Here is a 17,378-nt window from a genome sequence, read left to right on the forward strand (position 1 = left end):
CTTACCTAAGTTTCCCTGCACCTTTCTAAAGCTTTATTTTGAGCTCTCTGCTGCTTTTTCTTATAATAACAATGGCAGTATTGTTACCTGACATTTATTAAGCATTTAGTGTGTACTAGGTACTTTACATGCATAATCTCATTTAATCATCATAGCAGCCCCAAGAGATCAGTGCTACTATTATACACATTTTATAGAAGCAAAAATAAGGCTGGGAAAGAGTAATTTGGACCAAGTAATAAACCCTGTTTATTTTATTTTATTTTTTTTTAATAAACCCTGTTTAAACTGGGTCTAACCCTAGGAGTCTGACCCTAGGTCTCCCACATTCACATCCTCATGCAGTTCTTAATTTCTGGCTCACATATCAGCATGTGGGAAGACTTTTGCTTTCTTTTAGCACTTTAAAAGCTCTGAAGTTTTTAAGGACATACACTATTTTAAACCTTATAATAAGTTTTATCATCTGCAATACTAGGGTGGTGGTGTATATCATAGCCTTGTGACTATATGAAGACATATCGCAAAAGCAATTCTTTCCTTTTTTAGGATTACAAAAGTGTTAGAGATTAGCATATTAGTTATATTATTATACCAAACCAAATATTGAGGCATTTTTTTTTTACTCTGATAGCATTAAGAAGCGTAAGTATAAGAATAAAAGCCAGGAATAATGGCTTCTAGGCTACCATTATATTCACATGCAAAGAATCAATCATTATTTCATGAGGACCTATTACATGCAAGGTATTCCTTCTTTTTTTTTTGACAGAGTCTCACTCTGTTGCCTAAGCTAGAGTGCTGTGGCATCAGCCTAGCTCACAGCAACCTCAAACTCCTGGGCTCAAGCGATCCTACTGCCTCAACCTCCCGAGTAGCTGGGACTACAGGCATGCACCATCATGCCCAGCTAATTTTTTTCTATATATTTTTAGTTGGCCAATTAATTTCTTTCTATTTATAGTAGAGATGGGGGTCTCACTCTTGCTCAGGCTGGTCTCGAACTCCTGACTTTGAATGATCTGTCTCAGCCTCCCAGAGTGCTAGGATTATAGGTGTGAGCCACCACGTCCAGCCCCTTCTTTCTAATAATAATATTATACACATCCTTTGTGGCACTTATCACAATTTATATGATACCTTTGGTGACTATATAATGTTGATTACCTGAGCTATTCTGTTAGCATTGTGAGCTGAGGAACCATATCTCCTTTGTCCAGTTCTTAGCACAGGATCTGGGCCATAGCCAATGCTCAGTAAATGTTAGCTGAATTGATTCAATCAGCCACAAAGTTACCATGGACCCCACCTGGCTCAGCTCTAGAACGAGGTACCAGTCTGTGTTATGTCACCTGAAGAAAGAAGATAAGATCCCCAAAGATCCCTCCCATTGAGAAACTGAAAAACTTTATCAAATTAGATTCTGTCATCAGAGTGCATGATGCTGAAGATAATAGACAAGGGGACAGCAAAATGTCCTAAGGCAAAAACCTGAAGGCAGGGACAAAGTTTTCAATATCTCCTTGCCTTTCTCTGCCATCCCACCTCTAAACCTCAGAGAAAACCTCTCAAATAGGAGGAATTAAAATCAGTAAAAAGGCAGCATGAGATAGTAAAAACCACCTTAAGTCGAGGAGTCGGGGGTCTGAGCTAACGCCAATGAAACAAGTGGCATAATCAGTCTGGACTCTCTGTAGCAGACAGGGGTCAGCCCTGATAAAAAATGAGCCAATCTTAGCTACACAATTCCGTGAGGTTTCACTATACAGCCACCCACGCCTAGCATGAATCAAGGGTGAGAATTATTGTCTGGGCAGGCAAAATATACAGAGTGCTTAAGAATATGCATTCTAGATCAGGACCTGGCAAACTATGGCCCATGAGCCAAATACAGCCTGCCACCTGCTTTTTTATAAATAAAGTTTTATTGGAACACAGCCACATTCATTCATTTATGTAGGGTCTATGGCTGTTTTTGTGCAGCAAATGCAGAGTGGAGTAGTTGTGACAGAGATCATATGGCCCACAAAGCCTAAAACATTTACTATCTGATCCTTTATTAAAGTTTGCTAACCCTGCTCTGGACTGGGACTATTGGGTTTCAATCCTTGATGTGTCGCCTCATACAAGTTGTTTGGCTTCTTTGGCTATCAATTCCCACAACTCTTTCTTCCTCCTGAGGCTATCCTGAGATTTGCATATTGCTTAGTAAACAAGGCATGCTGGCTGAATGCTCTCTGTTGCCATCATGGCCATTGTTCTCATTACAGATGTTCATTGTGCAGGTCCAGAAGTCTACTGCCACACCCACGCCCACTCAACCCCCATATCTGTCCCCTCCTAGGGGACAGATTTGAGACTTCTTTCTACCCATATCTGTTTGATCACCAAAATCTGTCTATCAAATCTGCAAACTGTCTTTCAAATGTGTCCCTGTAGCCACCTCTATGGCTACAGCTATCCCTTGCACCTGAAATGCTATTCTCTACCCTTCTCCACTTTTCAAAACCTTACTTATCCTTCAAGGGCCTCCTCAAATGCTGCCACTTTCATGAACTCTTAACGGACAGATCACCCCCATCCCTTGCTGCAAGCATTGTCTCCTTTCCCTACAAACCTGCTGCTACAGAAGCCTGCCACTTCTTCCATGAACACTTCCTGCCTTTGCTTGCTATGGCTTTGAGCTTTGTGAGAATGCAAATCCCTTGAGGGGAATTTAGTGGAAGAAATCTGTCCATTACATCAAGACCCACTTAATAAATTCCTCCTAGAAATCAGTGCCAGGAATAAAATCTGCTCTGACAAATGCATTTGTTTATGTTCTTTTATCAGACAGTGGGAACCTCATACAGCATTCCCCTTTTTACCTCAGCTACCAGGAAGCTTAGCACTAAATTACAGTAACCACCCCCTGGGTTCATGGAAACACTTGTTTATCTGGATCCGTAGCTGGTCTTTTTCTTTGTTCTTTTTTTTCTTTTTCTTTTTCTTTTTTTTTTTTTTTTTTTGAATGTGCTATAGGAGTAGGTAATTTACACATGCTAAATAAATATAGCATTACAGCATGTTCCCTTTGATGAATTAGCTATTTTGCAAAGGAACAATGACCTTATGTTTGCAGAGGTTTTCTCTGACACCTAAAGTATTTCCCAATTTTCCACTTTCCCACTCATATTGGTGGTAAAGCAAAAATGAATATTTATTTCCTTCCAACTGAATGAATAAGGATCTCAGAGTTTAGAACTATAGATGATTAAAACCAAAAATTCTATGCTAGATTAACTTCTAAAAAGATGGAGTAAACGACCTCCAAAAATCTGCTCCTCCATAAAAGCTATCAGAACGCTAGCAAAAATTGTCAAAATGAAATTTTTCAGAACTCTGAATACTAACCAAAGGTTTGCAAGGACCATTTTTTTTTTCCAGAAAAAGGGCTGAATCTTATCAAGAATCCTAAGCTTTGTTGCTTTTCAACTTGCCCTAGGGCCATCCTGCTTGCACCAGCTGTGTGATAGCCTTAAAAACAAATAGCCTCAAAATGGTGGCTGGAAAAACCAGCAGCCGCTGCAAGGGACTATGAGCTTGGAATCCCCCAAAGTTCCATCCCCAGAGAATTGTCACTATTTGATCTATCTGAAAGTTCCCTGAGAGCCTCTACTCACAGGGCATGTTTTTATTTGACCTGACTCAGAGCTCACTCAGGGAAGAATACCTTTTCCCCTGAGGTGTTTGCCAAAAACAATCAGCAGCAATTGTTTAACATTGTCACTGCCTTAGGTGGTGAACATATTTGAAGCAAACAAGCCAACAAAAAGACATAAAAGGAAAAGTGGGGGAATGAAATTTCCATAAGAAGCTTTGAGAAGCTCTGAAATATTTCTGAGACTTAGAAGACCACATGCATGTATAGAGCTGTGTGCATGTTCAGTAAACACCTGAGATTATTAAAAATTAAGATGTTAATTATTAATCCCCAGGGTAAGCACTAAGAAAATAACCAAAAGAAATATAGTACAAGAAATGACAATGGTATATTGGAATGGTCTATCAGAAAATATCTATTTAACACAAAAGAAGGCCGAAATGGAGGAGTAGAAAAGCAAAAAAATATATAAGACATAGAGAAAATAGCAAAATGGCAGACAAAAATTATATCTCACCTGCAATTAATCAAATATAAATATATCAAACACTCCAGTCAAAAGATAGAGATTGAAAGAATGGAGTTAAAAGAAAATATCTCAACTATATGTGGTCTACAAGAGATATACTTCAGATTCAAAGACACAAACAGACTAAAAGTATGGAAAAAGATAAATCATGTGAACAGTAACCAAAGACAGCTAGAGCTATTATACTATTATAGTATCATATAAAAAGACCACCATTGTCACCAAAGACAATGAAGGACACTTGATAGTGATAAAAGACTCAATCCATTCTGAAGACATAACTAAAAACATATATGCACATAGTAATAGAACCCCAAAATACAGGTAGGAAAAGCTGATAGAATTGAAGGGAAGAATAGACAATTCAACAATAATTGGAGATTTTTAATAACCCACTTGGCTAGAACAACTAGACATAAGAACAACAAAGAAATAGAAGACTTTAACTGTAATTAGACCTAACAGATATCTATAGAACACTACACCAAGCAAAACAGAACATACATTCTTCTCAAGCACACATGGAACACCCTCCAGGATAGATCATATGTTAGGCCATAAACAAATCTCAATAAATTTAAAAGCAATGAAATTATATAAAGTATGTTTTCCCACCACAATGCAATGAAATTAGAAATCAGTAACAGAAAGAAATTTGGAAAATTCACAAATATGTGAAAATTAAACAACATATCCCTAAATAACCAATGGGTCAAAGAAGAAATCTCAAAGTAGAAAATACTTTGAGAGATGAATGAAAATAAAATCACAGCATACCAAAAATTATAGAATAGAATAAAAGATAAATCAGCAATACTCATAAGAAAATTTATAGCGGTAAATGCTTATATTCAAAAGAAAAAAATCTCAAACCAGTAACCTAACATTCCACCTTTCAATACTAGATAAAGAAGAGCAAAGCAATCCAAAAGCAAACAGAAGAAAGGAAATAATAATGATTAGAGCCAAAGAAAATGGCAAAGAGAATAGAAAAATAGAGAAAAATCAATAAAACCAAAAGTTTGTTTTTTTAAAAATGACAGACCTTTGGCTAGTCTGATCAAAAATAAAAGACAGAAGAGACTCAGGAAATAAAATGGAGATAACTACCAACCTTATGGAAATAAATAGGATTATAAGGGAATACTGTGAACATTTCTATATTAACAAATTAGATAATTTAGATGAAGTGGACAAACTCCTAGAAAGACAAAAACTATGAAAATTGATCAAGAAAAAATAGAAAGTCTAAATAAACCTATAACAACTAAAGAGATTGAATTAGTAATGAAAAACTCCTTACAAAGGAAAACACGGGCCTAAATAGCTTCACCCCTGAATTCTACCAATTGTTTAAAGAAGAATTATTATATAGAGAGAATGTTTACAATTCAATGGTAAAAAGGCACCTAATACAGGAGCTCTCAAATACATAGAACAAATTCTACTAGAGCTAAGCAAGGAAATAATAGCATCAAGTTAATAATTGCTGGGGACTTCAACACCCCACTATCAGGGCTGGACAGATCATCAAAGCAGAAAATAAATAAAGAAACACTGGACTTAAATGGGACCTTAGAACAAATGGACCTAAGAGATATTTACAGAACATTCTACCCAAAATCTACTGAAAATATATTCTTCTCATCAGCACATGGGACATTCTCCAAGACTAATCATATCTTAAGCCATAAAACATGTTTCAACAAATTTTAAAAAATCAAAATCCCAGCATGTATCTTCTCAGACCATAGTGGATTAAAACTAGAAATCAATTCTGAGAGTAACCCTCAATTCTACACAAAGTCATGGAAATTAAACAACTTGCTACTGAACAATTATTGGGTCAATAATGAAATTAAGATGGAAATCAAAAGATTCCTTGAACTGAACAACAAAGGAGACATAAGCTATGAACAATAAAAGGACAAACAATCCAATTTAAACATGGGCAAATGACTTGAATAGATATTTCTCCAAAGGTATACAAAGAGCCAGTAAGCACATGAAACAACAGGCAACATCTTTAGTTATTAGGGAAATGAGAATCAAGACTACAATGAGATACGATTTCACACCCACTAGAATGGCTAAAACAAAAAAGAAAACCATTAACAAGTATTGGAAGGGTTGCGTAAATTCACACCCAGTGGGTGCAGTGCACCCTGTCTAGGGGTTGGGCATGCTTGTTGCTCTGACGTGGGTGGTGCAAGGGCAATATATGTAACCAAGGCATTTGTACTCCTATATTTTGAAATTAAAAAATTAATTAAATTTAAAAATAAAATAGATATTCTCACTACAAAGAAATGATAAATATTTGAAGTGATGGATATACTAATTCACCTGATCTGATCACTCCACAATGTATACATGCATGGAAACATCACACTGTATCCCATAAATAAATGTACTTATTTGCCAAATAAAAATAAAACAAAACTAAAAAAAAAAATTGGAAAAAGAAAAAAAGTAGGTATTGCTGAGGATGTAGAGACATTGGAACCCTCATATATTGCTAATGGGTATATAAAGTGGTGCAGTCACTTTGGAAAACACTCTGGAAGTTCCCCTAAAGTTTAAAAATAAAATTACCATATGACTCCATAATTCTGCTCCTAGATATACCCAAGAAAATTAAAAACACATCTACACACAAAAACCTGTTCACAAAACGTTCATGCCAGCATTATTCATAATAGCCACAAAATGAAAATACTCCAAATGCCTATGTACTGATGAATGAATAAACAAATGTGGTAGATCTATGCAATGGAATATTACTCAGCCATAAAAAAGTAGTGAAACACCAATACACTTGACAACATGGATGAACCTAAAAAAACATTATGCTAAGTTGTTGGAGGCAAAGACCCCCAAAGACCCTCAACTCCCCTATGACTCGTCCTACGCACGGGCTTCGCCCTGGAAAATTCCAGCTATAGCTCCGAGAAGAATGCATTCCATGACGTGCTGACCACGGAATGCTCCAGTGTGTGCTAACTGCAATTGTTCCCGACCACCTGCCAGGTTGGAGATGAGTAAACAGTCACAAACAGGATACCGATAAGACGCTGATTGGGGCTGATTAACCCAGACCCAAGCCTCATCGTCACCCCACTCTATTTTTCTGTTTCTACTTCCTTGTTTCTGTATGCTTATAAAACCTACAAAGAATCCAAGTAAAGCAGACCTTGACAACCCTTTGCTTGGTCTCGTTCCTTTCTCTCGCCCATCTCTTTCAGGCACGGTCCCCCTTGGCCCCACGAGTAACAGAAGGTCCCGCAGGCCGGGACACTAAGTGAAAGAACCATACACAAAACGACAAATATTGAATGATTCCATTTATATCAAATGTTCAGAGTAGGCAAATCCATGGAGATAGAAAGTAGACAAGTGGTTTGCAGGGTTGGAGTGGGGGTGAGTAATAAGGAGTGACTATTAATGGGCTTTCTTTTAGGGGCCATGAAAATGTTCTGAAATCAGATAGGGGTGATGGTTACAAAGCTCTATGAATATACTAAAAGCGGAATTGCACGCTTTAAAGGCTGAATTTTATGGTGTGTTAATTAGACCTCAATAAAGCTGTTATGAAGAAGATCCAGGCTCGATGCAGGAAACTCTTCTATAACATAAGATTTCTGAATAATCAGCCTCTGCCTGAAGACATGTAAGGACAACTGCTGCCTCCCACATGGGGAAGACTACTCCGTCTGCAGGTAGTTAGTTTGGGTTTTTTTTCCTAACCATCGAATTCCCCAACACCTACCGCAGTGCCTGTCACATCAGAAGGGCTCTCGTAGTGTGATAAAATGCTGGATCAACATTTCATAGTGACATTTTTAAATAAAAAAAAAAAAATCAAGTAACAAAACAGCGTATTATGTAACAGAAATTTTATCATGATCCTACTTATGTAACTAAAACATGAGCATATTATATTTAATATATCTAATATTTATTTAATTAGAGAATGACTATATATATGCCAATATATATGATATTCATATGCATGAACTAGTTCTTGATGAATATTTAAAAGTCTCTAAGTAGTTACTTTAGAAGAGTCATGTGGAAAAGGAAGTTCAGGGAAGGCCTTTATTTTTCAACTTATAACCTTCAATACTGTAAGTTCAATTAATGTTTTTTACCTTAAGCAACTATTTAATTTTTGGAAAAAAAAAATGCTTTCCTCACTTGGGTGCAAATCCCTGATATTCTAATTCATTCTGCACCATTTGCTTCCTTATTAGTGGAGACTCCCTTAGACGAGACCCACTGTGCTCTGTGGCTAATACCCTCCAGGCCAGTATTTCTAAAGAGCTATTAGAATGGACATCTGAGGTTCCATGTATGGCATTCTGACTACTGCAGTTGTCACTAAAGACCAGAGAGCCTACCTCCAAGCTGTAGGCACTTTTTTTTCATACCTTAGTCCTGAGCAAAGGAGCCACAGATGCCCCTAGGCAAACCCCCCATTCCCCATCTCAGTCATCAGCCACCCAGTCAGCATATAGCTGCAGCTCAAGGGCTGTGAGCTGGTGACATTAGTAACTAATTAACCACTTGGCCACCCCCCCCGCCACGTACTGCATGTCCCCTCTGTGCCCACCTCTGTGCTAGACCTAATGTCCATCCCCAAGAACTTCTGAACATACTGTATTTTAAACCCCAAAAGCTTAGGTGTTTGATCTCAAAGGCCCCCTAGAAAACCTACAACTTTAAGCATCTGCCCCCAAAATTCAAAACCCTTCAGAGGCAGCAGGAATTCTGCTACTAACATCCAGCGAGGCTAGCTGGTCCCAGACTCAACATTTTAGAACTGGAAGGTACCTGATTGGATTTAACTTTATAAAGGGAGTAACCAAGAAGAAAAGTGACTTGCTTCAGGACACGCTAGTAGGTCATGGCAGAATTAGGTCTCCTGGCTCCTCTCCCAGCTCTCCGGCTGCCAACTTCCTCCAGTGGCTCCTTGGGCCCCTCTGCAGCCCCAGTCGTGACCTCGTCGCCATCACCCCCACCACCTCAGGACTGTGACTCTGCACACTGCCTTAAATAGGGCCTCTACGGTCCGGTCTGTGTTGACAGCGTCCCTGGGTTTCCCTCTGGCTTCCCCGCTAGGATTTCAGTGGTCTTAAGACAACTGGGGGTTGGGGAGTGCTGGGGGGGGCAAAGGATGGCATCGGGGTAGGCGACGGCTGGGAACAGCATTCAAGACTGAGTTTGCACAGCAGCGAGAGGTTGGCAAAAAGCCTGACACACATGTGCTACCCTTGCTCCAGGCCCTTAGAATCCACCTTTCCCAAGACCCAGCCCTACACGATGCCTCGCCATGAGCACATGACTGTGCCGTCTCTATGGCTTATTTAGGCTTGCCTTCTGGATCTGTTCCAGAAGCTTCCAAATTTCCGGGGTGCCCTGGAATGGAAGCAGAGTGGGGCTGGAGCCTCCTGTCCCCTCACATGCTGCAGGGATCCCCAACCCCCTCCCTGGACTGAAGGCAAAGACAGCGGGAAGTTGGGAGGACACCTGCTTCTTGTAAGAGAAGAAAGGAGAGAGAGAGAGAGAACTTGTTATCTGATTAGTCATTGTTTAAGTGCCCAATTACCATGTTGCCTAGAAAAGCAAAAAATGTCATTTAATTAGCCTCTCCTCAACCACCATGCTCTGCTCAACAGTGGCAATTATCTCTGCTCTATTTTAGAAGCCATTCATAATTACAAATACAATACTACAATGCAAATCTGTTGCAAAGTGAAATTGAAAATCTTGCCAACCATGTAGGATTAAATGGAATCAATTCGAAGCTTGTTACAGAGCAGAACTATAGGCTACCCACTGGCTAGGAGGATTAAGCAGCATTAGACCAGTGAAGAGACAAAGAAGAGAAAATCAGCAGGACATGGCAAGATTTAAGTGCGAATAATTTGAATATCAAAGGGTTAAAAGGCGTGGTTTTTTTGCTAGACGGTTACATTCTGGTATATTTTTGCAAAAATGAGGCTTTTTGAGACACTGCTGAAAAGGCAATCACAAAACAAAGAATGTCTCACCCTGCTATTATGCAATTTAGTCAACACAAGCCAAAAGTCAACACTCCTTTCTTTTATTGTATGTTTATTCTAAGACTTGGTGCATAGTGGCAATTATAATTTAAGTATTCCTAACCAAAAGGTGAAATTAAATGTCATTTCATAATCTCCAGTTTCATTTTAAAGGTAAGGTCTCAACTGAACTTTTTTTGCGATGAAATTTTACACCCCGCCTTTCAATGGATTTATTTAGGTTAAGTGTCCTTTCTTTAAAATCAATTATCTTCAGGTAACAAAGACCCCCTAAAGGCTTCTCAGCCCTAGGTCTAACTGCTCCCTCTCTGAATATGCACCCTCAGCCATGGTCCTGGGAGGGGTAGTCATGGAAACACACAAGTAACAGTGATGAAGTTGACATTACTGAGCCCTTTCTATGTATCAGGCACTGTTCCAAGAGTTCCATGAGCATTAACTCATTTATCCTTCACAATAACACTGCAGGTTAGATGCCATTATCATCCTCCTTTCACTGATGAGGAAACTGAGGCATGGAGAAATTAACTTACCCAAGGCCACACAGCTAATAAGTGACAGATGGGACCAGGTGGTAGCCACAGAGTCCCTGCTTTCTTGCACAATGCCTATACCATATGCATTTGGACTTAACTTCCAGAGAGAAAGAACTCTGCTGCTTCTTAATGGAGAAAAGCTGCTTCTGGGATGGTCCCTGAGCTTGGACTCACCTGGCCGTGTTCAGGTTCCGATACAGTTGCCCAAGGGACGCCAGCAGCCTCCCCTCCATCTCCCGGTCCCTGAGCTGCTGGGCCAGTGCCAGCCAATGCTCATGGTAGGTGATGCATGCCTCAGGATTTGGGGACACGGAGCTGTAGAAATGGCAGAGGGATTTGGTGACCTGAAGCTGACCTGAACATAAAGCAGGGACATGAATGAGATGACCTGACATAGGAGATGGGCAAAGCTTGCTCTAACATTTCTCTCTACAGCTTTTCAGCAGCGCGGGATATACTCACTCTTTGGGTGTTGATGTCTTAAGCCAAACAGCAATGCCATTTCATAACAAAGGCGGCCACGGGCCAGCTGGCCTCCAGAAACCAGAACTTGGGCCAACCAGAGAAGCACCTGTACTAATTCCATGTCCGTCTCCTTGCTGGCTTGGAGTTTGGAATAGAGTCGGACAGCCTGTAGGAGATAGGCCCTGGCCGGCTGCTGAGTCCAGGACTTGAGGGTCAGGTGGCCGAGATTGGCCATAGTCACCGCCTGGTTACGCACATCTCCCACCTCCTGGGCTCTATGCAGGGCCCGGAGATAGCTCTTGGCTGCCCTGTTCAGCCGGCCTTCACCTTGAAGTGCAAGTCCCAGGAGGTTATGGACCACTCCCTTTTGGGTGACACTCTCTGTCTCCTTCAGGGAGCATAACAGTGGCTCGAGGATGTCCACAGCCTTCTTCGCCTGGCTGGCCAGGAGATAGGCCCACGCCAGGCAGAGGGAAGACTCGAAGGCTTCCTGCTCCCCCAGCAGCCGCCCTAGCGCCAAGGCCTGGCTCAGGTAGTGTATGGCAGCCTCGGGAGACCTGTGCTGGAGGTACATCTTGGACAGGATGAGACACAGGGCTCGCTGGGTGCTCCAGTCTGCCTTTTCCTCGCAGCTGGCCAGCGCCTGCCGGAGTGTGGGGCAGGCCAGGGTGGAAACTTCGCCCCAGCTTGGGAAGGGAACACCGAGGAGCTTGGTGGTGTTCTGGAGGACCAGGTGGACCTGCCAGATAGGAAGAGACGTCCCTTGGGCACTCTGGGTACCACGCTGCCGGACAGAGGCCACTGCAAGGTGCGGAAGATACTTCCTGTCGTACAGAAAGCTCAAGATGGTGGCCGCAGCGTCTGAGACGGGAGGGAGTCCGGAGAGGAGCTGCAGGCGCTCGGTGAAGGGCAGGACCTCCTCGTGCCGGCCCAGGCTCAGGAGCAATCGGACGGCCAGAAAGCAGGCCCTGGCCTCTAGGGGGCTGCTGCCTGCCACGATCGCCTGGCGCAGCACACAGGCCACCACGTCGAGCTCGTTCTTGGCACTGCACTCGCGGTCCGGCAGGCAGACCAGCAGGGCCGCTGCCTTCTCCAGCAGGGCCGAGTCCCTGTGCCTCAGCCTCTGCTTCAGGTAGATGGCGGCCAAGTTGATATACAGAGCAGCCACCAAGGACAGGTCCGCAAACGCCCCGCCCAGGATGTGGATGGCCTCCTCGAAGTACACCCTGGCCTGAGAGAGTTTGACCTTCCTGACGCTCAGCCGGCCCAGGAGGAAGCAGAGCCGGGCGTGGGCCCAGGTCAGGTGGCTCCTCTTGGCCCACTTCCTCGAGGCCTCCAGGTAGGCCACCAGCTCGTCCTCCTCGGAGAAGCTGTAGAAGGAAGAAGTGAGGAAAGAGAAGGAGAAATCGTAGAGGCTCTTAAAGTGGTCGGCATAACCCTCATGATCCAGAAAGGCCAATATGGGGGCAAAGTTCTCAGCCTCCTCCTCCTCCTCCTGACCACTGCTCAGGTCCATGAACAGTTCCGGGTCGTCCAGGTCATCAGGCTCGGGCAGGTGATAGCTGTCGGAGGCAGCCGAGAGCAGCTCCTCCTCCTCCGGGCTGGAGTCCTCGGAGCTGCTGTAGTGTTCGGAGCCCGCGGCCAGGTGCTCCATCCAGGCTCTGCTGGACCTGGCCTTCCTGAAGCCCTCGGGCTGGGATGCTGTAAGGACAGGCACAGGTGAGCAGCCCCGAGCGCCTGCAAGGAAGATGGCCGCTCTCCGCAGAGGACAGGCGTGCCATCCTCGGGGACTGCGGCTCAGGCCCGGCGCGATCTCTACTCACCGCTCACATCGTTTGGAAGATTCTGTATGGACTCAAACCCACCTAGGAAGAGAGGAGGGACAGACCTGGGGTTAGCTCAGAATGGGCCACCACATCTTTACCTCCAGGTGTCCCCCATACAAGTAAGTGGCCCTTAGGGTCGTTATTAAAGAGCAAAGCCCAACCATCCTGTTTAATCCACATGCTTTACAGTTGGGGACTGAGGTGGAAACAAAGCCCAGAGTTGGAGAAGAAAAGCTGGAAACACAAGCTCTGTGCTAAGAAGCATGCGTATGGGGGGACAATAGAATCTGAAGGCCAGGGGGTCGTGCTTCCCAAGGCTCCTGGTGAGATCGTGGCAGAGCCAGGACAGAGCAAGTGCAGCGCTCATGGTGGCACCGGCACAGGCTCCCATTTCCAAGTGCACCGTGCCCTTCCTTCCTCCTTCTTCCACTCATTCATCATACGCTCAGCGGACACCCATCCAGTGCCAGCACCGCGTGCCGGACACTGTGCCTCGGAAAAGCAGCGGGCCCGAGGGGCCAGAAGTGAAGGGCAAAGAAAGAAGAGCAAAGATGCATCTGAGGTCCCCCGTTTTGTTCCCCAAAGTAACCTAGTGGGAGGAGGTGGGGAAGGGGGGAGTCTGGAGCACAGTGTTTAGACATTTTGAGTCAGGGGCACCTTCAGGAGCAGAGAAAGAAGTCGGTCTGGAGCCGAGGAGAAAAGCTGAGAGGTTCAGACACAGATCTGTGACCCGCAGCTGGTCACAAGGAGCTGGGCAAAGTCCCAGGACTAAATGCGATCACACAGGTGAAGCGTTTGGAAGGAGAGAACAGCCAGGGGGGAGGGCTCGGCGCTAGGGGGATTCGTTAATACTCCGGAAGAACACGGGCTTTGCTGGCAGTGGTCAGTGAGGGACACTGGAAAGGCACAGAGAGAAAAGGGGTGTCACAAAGCCCAAGGCGACTGCGGCACAGCCACCTAACACCACCAAAATGAGATTAGACTAGCTGAGAACCAAGGAGACACCTTGGGTTTGGCAGTGAAGAAGTGACTGCTCCTGGCTGAAGCAGCCACAGTGGAGCATGGGGGTGAAGACCGGGTTCACACACCATAGCACGGCAGCTGCTGGGAGAAGCTTCTACCTCTTCTGGGCAGAGAAGCACCGGCTGTCTGGGCCCCACTCTGGGTTCTCCAGTGACCTCTGAGGACCAGCAGGCCCTTCCCTTAGTCAAGCCTTTTCCTCCTGCTACCCGGGAAGGGCTTCTTCCGGGATTGTCATTGCAGATGCTCAAGATTGGCTCGGGAGAGCTGTTCGTGTGCCCTGGCCTCTCTGATGCTAAGGGGTGCATGCCAATATTACCGCCACCATTTCTCTCCAGGCCAGGACACTGAGAGCACAAGTGGAAGATGGGGTACAAAGTGGCACCCCCTCTGGGAGGAAGCACTACAGAGGGGCGTTCCTTCCCCAGGGCTGGGCCTGTGGGAGCTGGGATTTACCAGTAAGACGCCCTCCCTGCTGACTGCCGTGGTGCTGGGGCAGCCCGCACAAGCACAAGCTGCCGTCTGCACCCAGCAGAGCTGCAATGTGCTACCTGGGCCCCGATCCTGGACCTCTCCCAACCGTTGCATCAACAGTCGGCAGAGCACTCTGGAAGGCCGAGGCGGGCGGATTGCTCGAGGTCAGGAGTTCGAAACCAGCCTGAGCAAGAGCAAGACCCCATCTCTACTATAAATAGAAAGCAATTAATTGGCCAACTAATATATATAGAAAAAATTAGCCGGGCATGGTGGCACATGCCTGTAGTCCCAGCTACTTGGGAGGCTGAGGCAGGAGGATTGCTTGAGCCCAGGAGTTTGAGGTTGCTGTGAGCTAGGCTGACGCCACGGCACTCGCTCTAGCCTGGGCAACAAAGCCAGACTCTGTCTCAAAAAAAAAAAAAAACAGTTGTCAGAACTCTTTGATCCAAGCCTGCCACCCAGCAGACCTCGGCTCCCACCTCCTGGTCACTGCCCACAGCTCCAGCGTCCTGGCTCGGCCTCGCGGAGCAGCGTGATCTGCCGTGGCGAGAAAGCTCCGCTGGAGCTGGATGCCGATGCCTGGGGCAGGTGCCCCTACGCAGGGACAAAGCCTCCGACTCCCCTCTCTTCTTTCAGGAGGAGGCCTGAGGGTCCTTTCTGCACAGCCCCTGGCTGCACCCATGAAACGTGGCGCCTCTAACCTGGCCACACAGTGGCAGACAGAACATCACCACACTGGCGAGATGGGAGAAACCAAACGCCTTCCCCAAACCACCGTCGGTGAGTGAATGTACTTCCCGACACAGAGCAGGGGGCCGTGAATAAAGTGAGGACAATTCATTCATTCATTCACTCGCTCCTTCAGACACAGCTGAAAACTGCGCTGAGCTCTGAGCACCCCTCGCCCACCCCAGGATCAGTGACATTTCACGTCATCGGGGGCAGTGTGGTGACGCGGATTGCCCTGACTCACAGTTAGGGGAGGGCAGTTCTTATCCTAGCTCAGACACTGATTCACTTGGGCCTTGGGTTCCCAATCTGTAAAGCGAGGGGGGAAATCATCTCCTAGGGCCCTTCCAGCTGTAACATGCTACACCCCCACTGTCGTCATTGGGGACCTACCTCAGCCCTAGAAGGAGGGACCTCGGCCATGACTGGGGAAGTTCTTCTTGCCCCAGATTAGGCTGGAAGGCCCAATGCAGCTGCCTACCCTTGGCATAGGTGAGTTGATTTCATCCTATCTCATAGTTTCTAGGCAACACGCGCCGTGCAACCCAAGAATTACCTAAAATCTAAAGTGAAATGCTGCTAATCAAATAGGATCCAGGTCGCCAACGGCATGGCATGGCGGCCATGGCCCCAAATTCATGAATGGGGTTAGAATTCAGAGGTATTTTATTTCCTGGTTAGGGGGACTCTCTTGATCTCAAGGAGCCTGAGACAGTGTCTCAAGGGGGCTTGAGGGCAGCACTCACTGAGCTGGTAGACGGACGTGATGTCGGTGCGCGCGAGGCTGTGGAGAAAGCCGGCACACTCGGCCTTCCTGTCGCTTCCCAGGGCCCACAGGGAGCATCTCTCCTCCTCGCTGAGAAAGGCCGAGTTCCTGCTCCTGCAAAGCACATAGAGCCTGGTGGGCGCAAGGTCTCACACTCAATCCCCTCTTCTTTCTGCACTAGGAGGGAGTGAAGGAATCATCGGGAAGCCATCGACCCATCTGCTCTCAGCTGAAATCCGGCTCCTCAGCTCACTCTCGCCCTGCGCTCCCACTGCCAGGGCCGCCGAGCTACCAGCTCCTCACGCATGGAGAACTCAGTGGGGTGGTTGCCAAGCAGGTCAAAGTGGGGGTGAAAACATCCCTCCTATTTAAACTCCATCTCCCAAGAAAAACGAAGCCCCTTCTCTCAACCTCTACCCATTCTTGGGGACCACATGGTGCCCATTTTTAATAGAAGAAAGATTGGGGGCATGGGCAATATAAGTAGCCTTAACATTTGTACCCCCATAATATGCTGAAATAGAAAAAAAATAATAATAAGTAAATAAAAAGAAAGAGGAATTGATTCCCCAAAATGTAAGGGTTGGAGAGAGACCATTAAAAGAAGTTGGTTTTTTTTTTTTTTGTCCCTAGATTATTTCAAGAAAAAGTGATGGAGAGATGATATCATCTAGATGAACGATGAGGAAAGTTTGACTATGGTTAGAAGGAATCTTTCACAATTGTTGAGATGCCATTCTAGGACATAGAACACAGTTTCTGTAACATAAATAAATTGCTAACGGATGGGAAGTGGGTAGAAAGAGGGTCAGGAGGGGGGAAGAAATGATTATAAATAATAGAGATCTTTATACTCACCTTGTTGTATAAACTAATTGTTAAAACTAATTTGCTTACTGAAGATCTCTTATAGAATAAATAATTTGGAAACTAGGAGTGCCTTAGAAATTAGAAGTTCAGATAGATAAAATCCACTATCTATCTGAACATTATTTCAGTTCTAAATAGAGATTGTTTTATGTCGGAATCCATTTTTTTTAAAACAAAATTAGGTTGGAAGCCCAAGGGTTACTAACAGCTAATACTTTGGGGATGTTTATGCCGAATCAGACATTGTTATCTCGGTTAATCCATGCAATTGCTGTATGAGGCGGGTGCTATTCTCATCCCCTTTTTACAGGCAAATAAACTGAGGCACAGCAAAATGAAGTAGGCTTAGGGAGTGGTAGAGCAGGACACAAGAAGAGCTTCTCTAAAAACAGGGTTCAGGGAATGGATGGGACAGGGGTGCTGTGGTCGGCCTCTTCCCCTTTGTCCCCAAA

The 17,378-nt window shown here is 44.9% G+C and overlaps 1 protein-coding gene across 1 annotated transcript in view; it reads right to left on the reverse strand.

Moving 5' to 3' along the window:
• The window catches only part of SH3TC2 (SH3 domain and tetratricopeptide repeats 2), a 56,800-nt gene that overhangs the window by 11,904 nt on the left and 27,518 nt on the right, over positions 1-17,378 (reverse strand). Inside the window, exons 9-12 of the mRNA XM_012741604.3 lie at positions 16,037-16,170; positions 13,062-13,103; positions 11,236-12,939; positions 10,948-11,128 (exon numbers count right to left, since the gene is read on the reverse strand). Coding sequence (XP_012597058.1) covers positions 10,948-11,128; positions 11,236-12,939; positions 13,062-13,103; positions 16,037-16,170 — 2,061 coding nt within the window. The remainder of the gene's footprint in view (positions 1-10,947; positions 11,129-11,235; positions 12,940-13,061; positions 13,104-16,036; positions 16,171-17,378) is intronic.

The sequence above is a fragment of the Microcebus murinus genome, chromosome 21 (genome assembly GCF_040939455.1).
Source record: "Microcebus murinus isolate Inina chromosome 21, M.murinus_Inina_mat1.0, whole genome shotgun sequence".
In the NCBI taxonomy this organism is placed as follows: Eukaryota; Metazoa; Chordata; class Mammalia; order Primates; family Cheirogaleidae; genus Microcebus; species Microcebus murinus.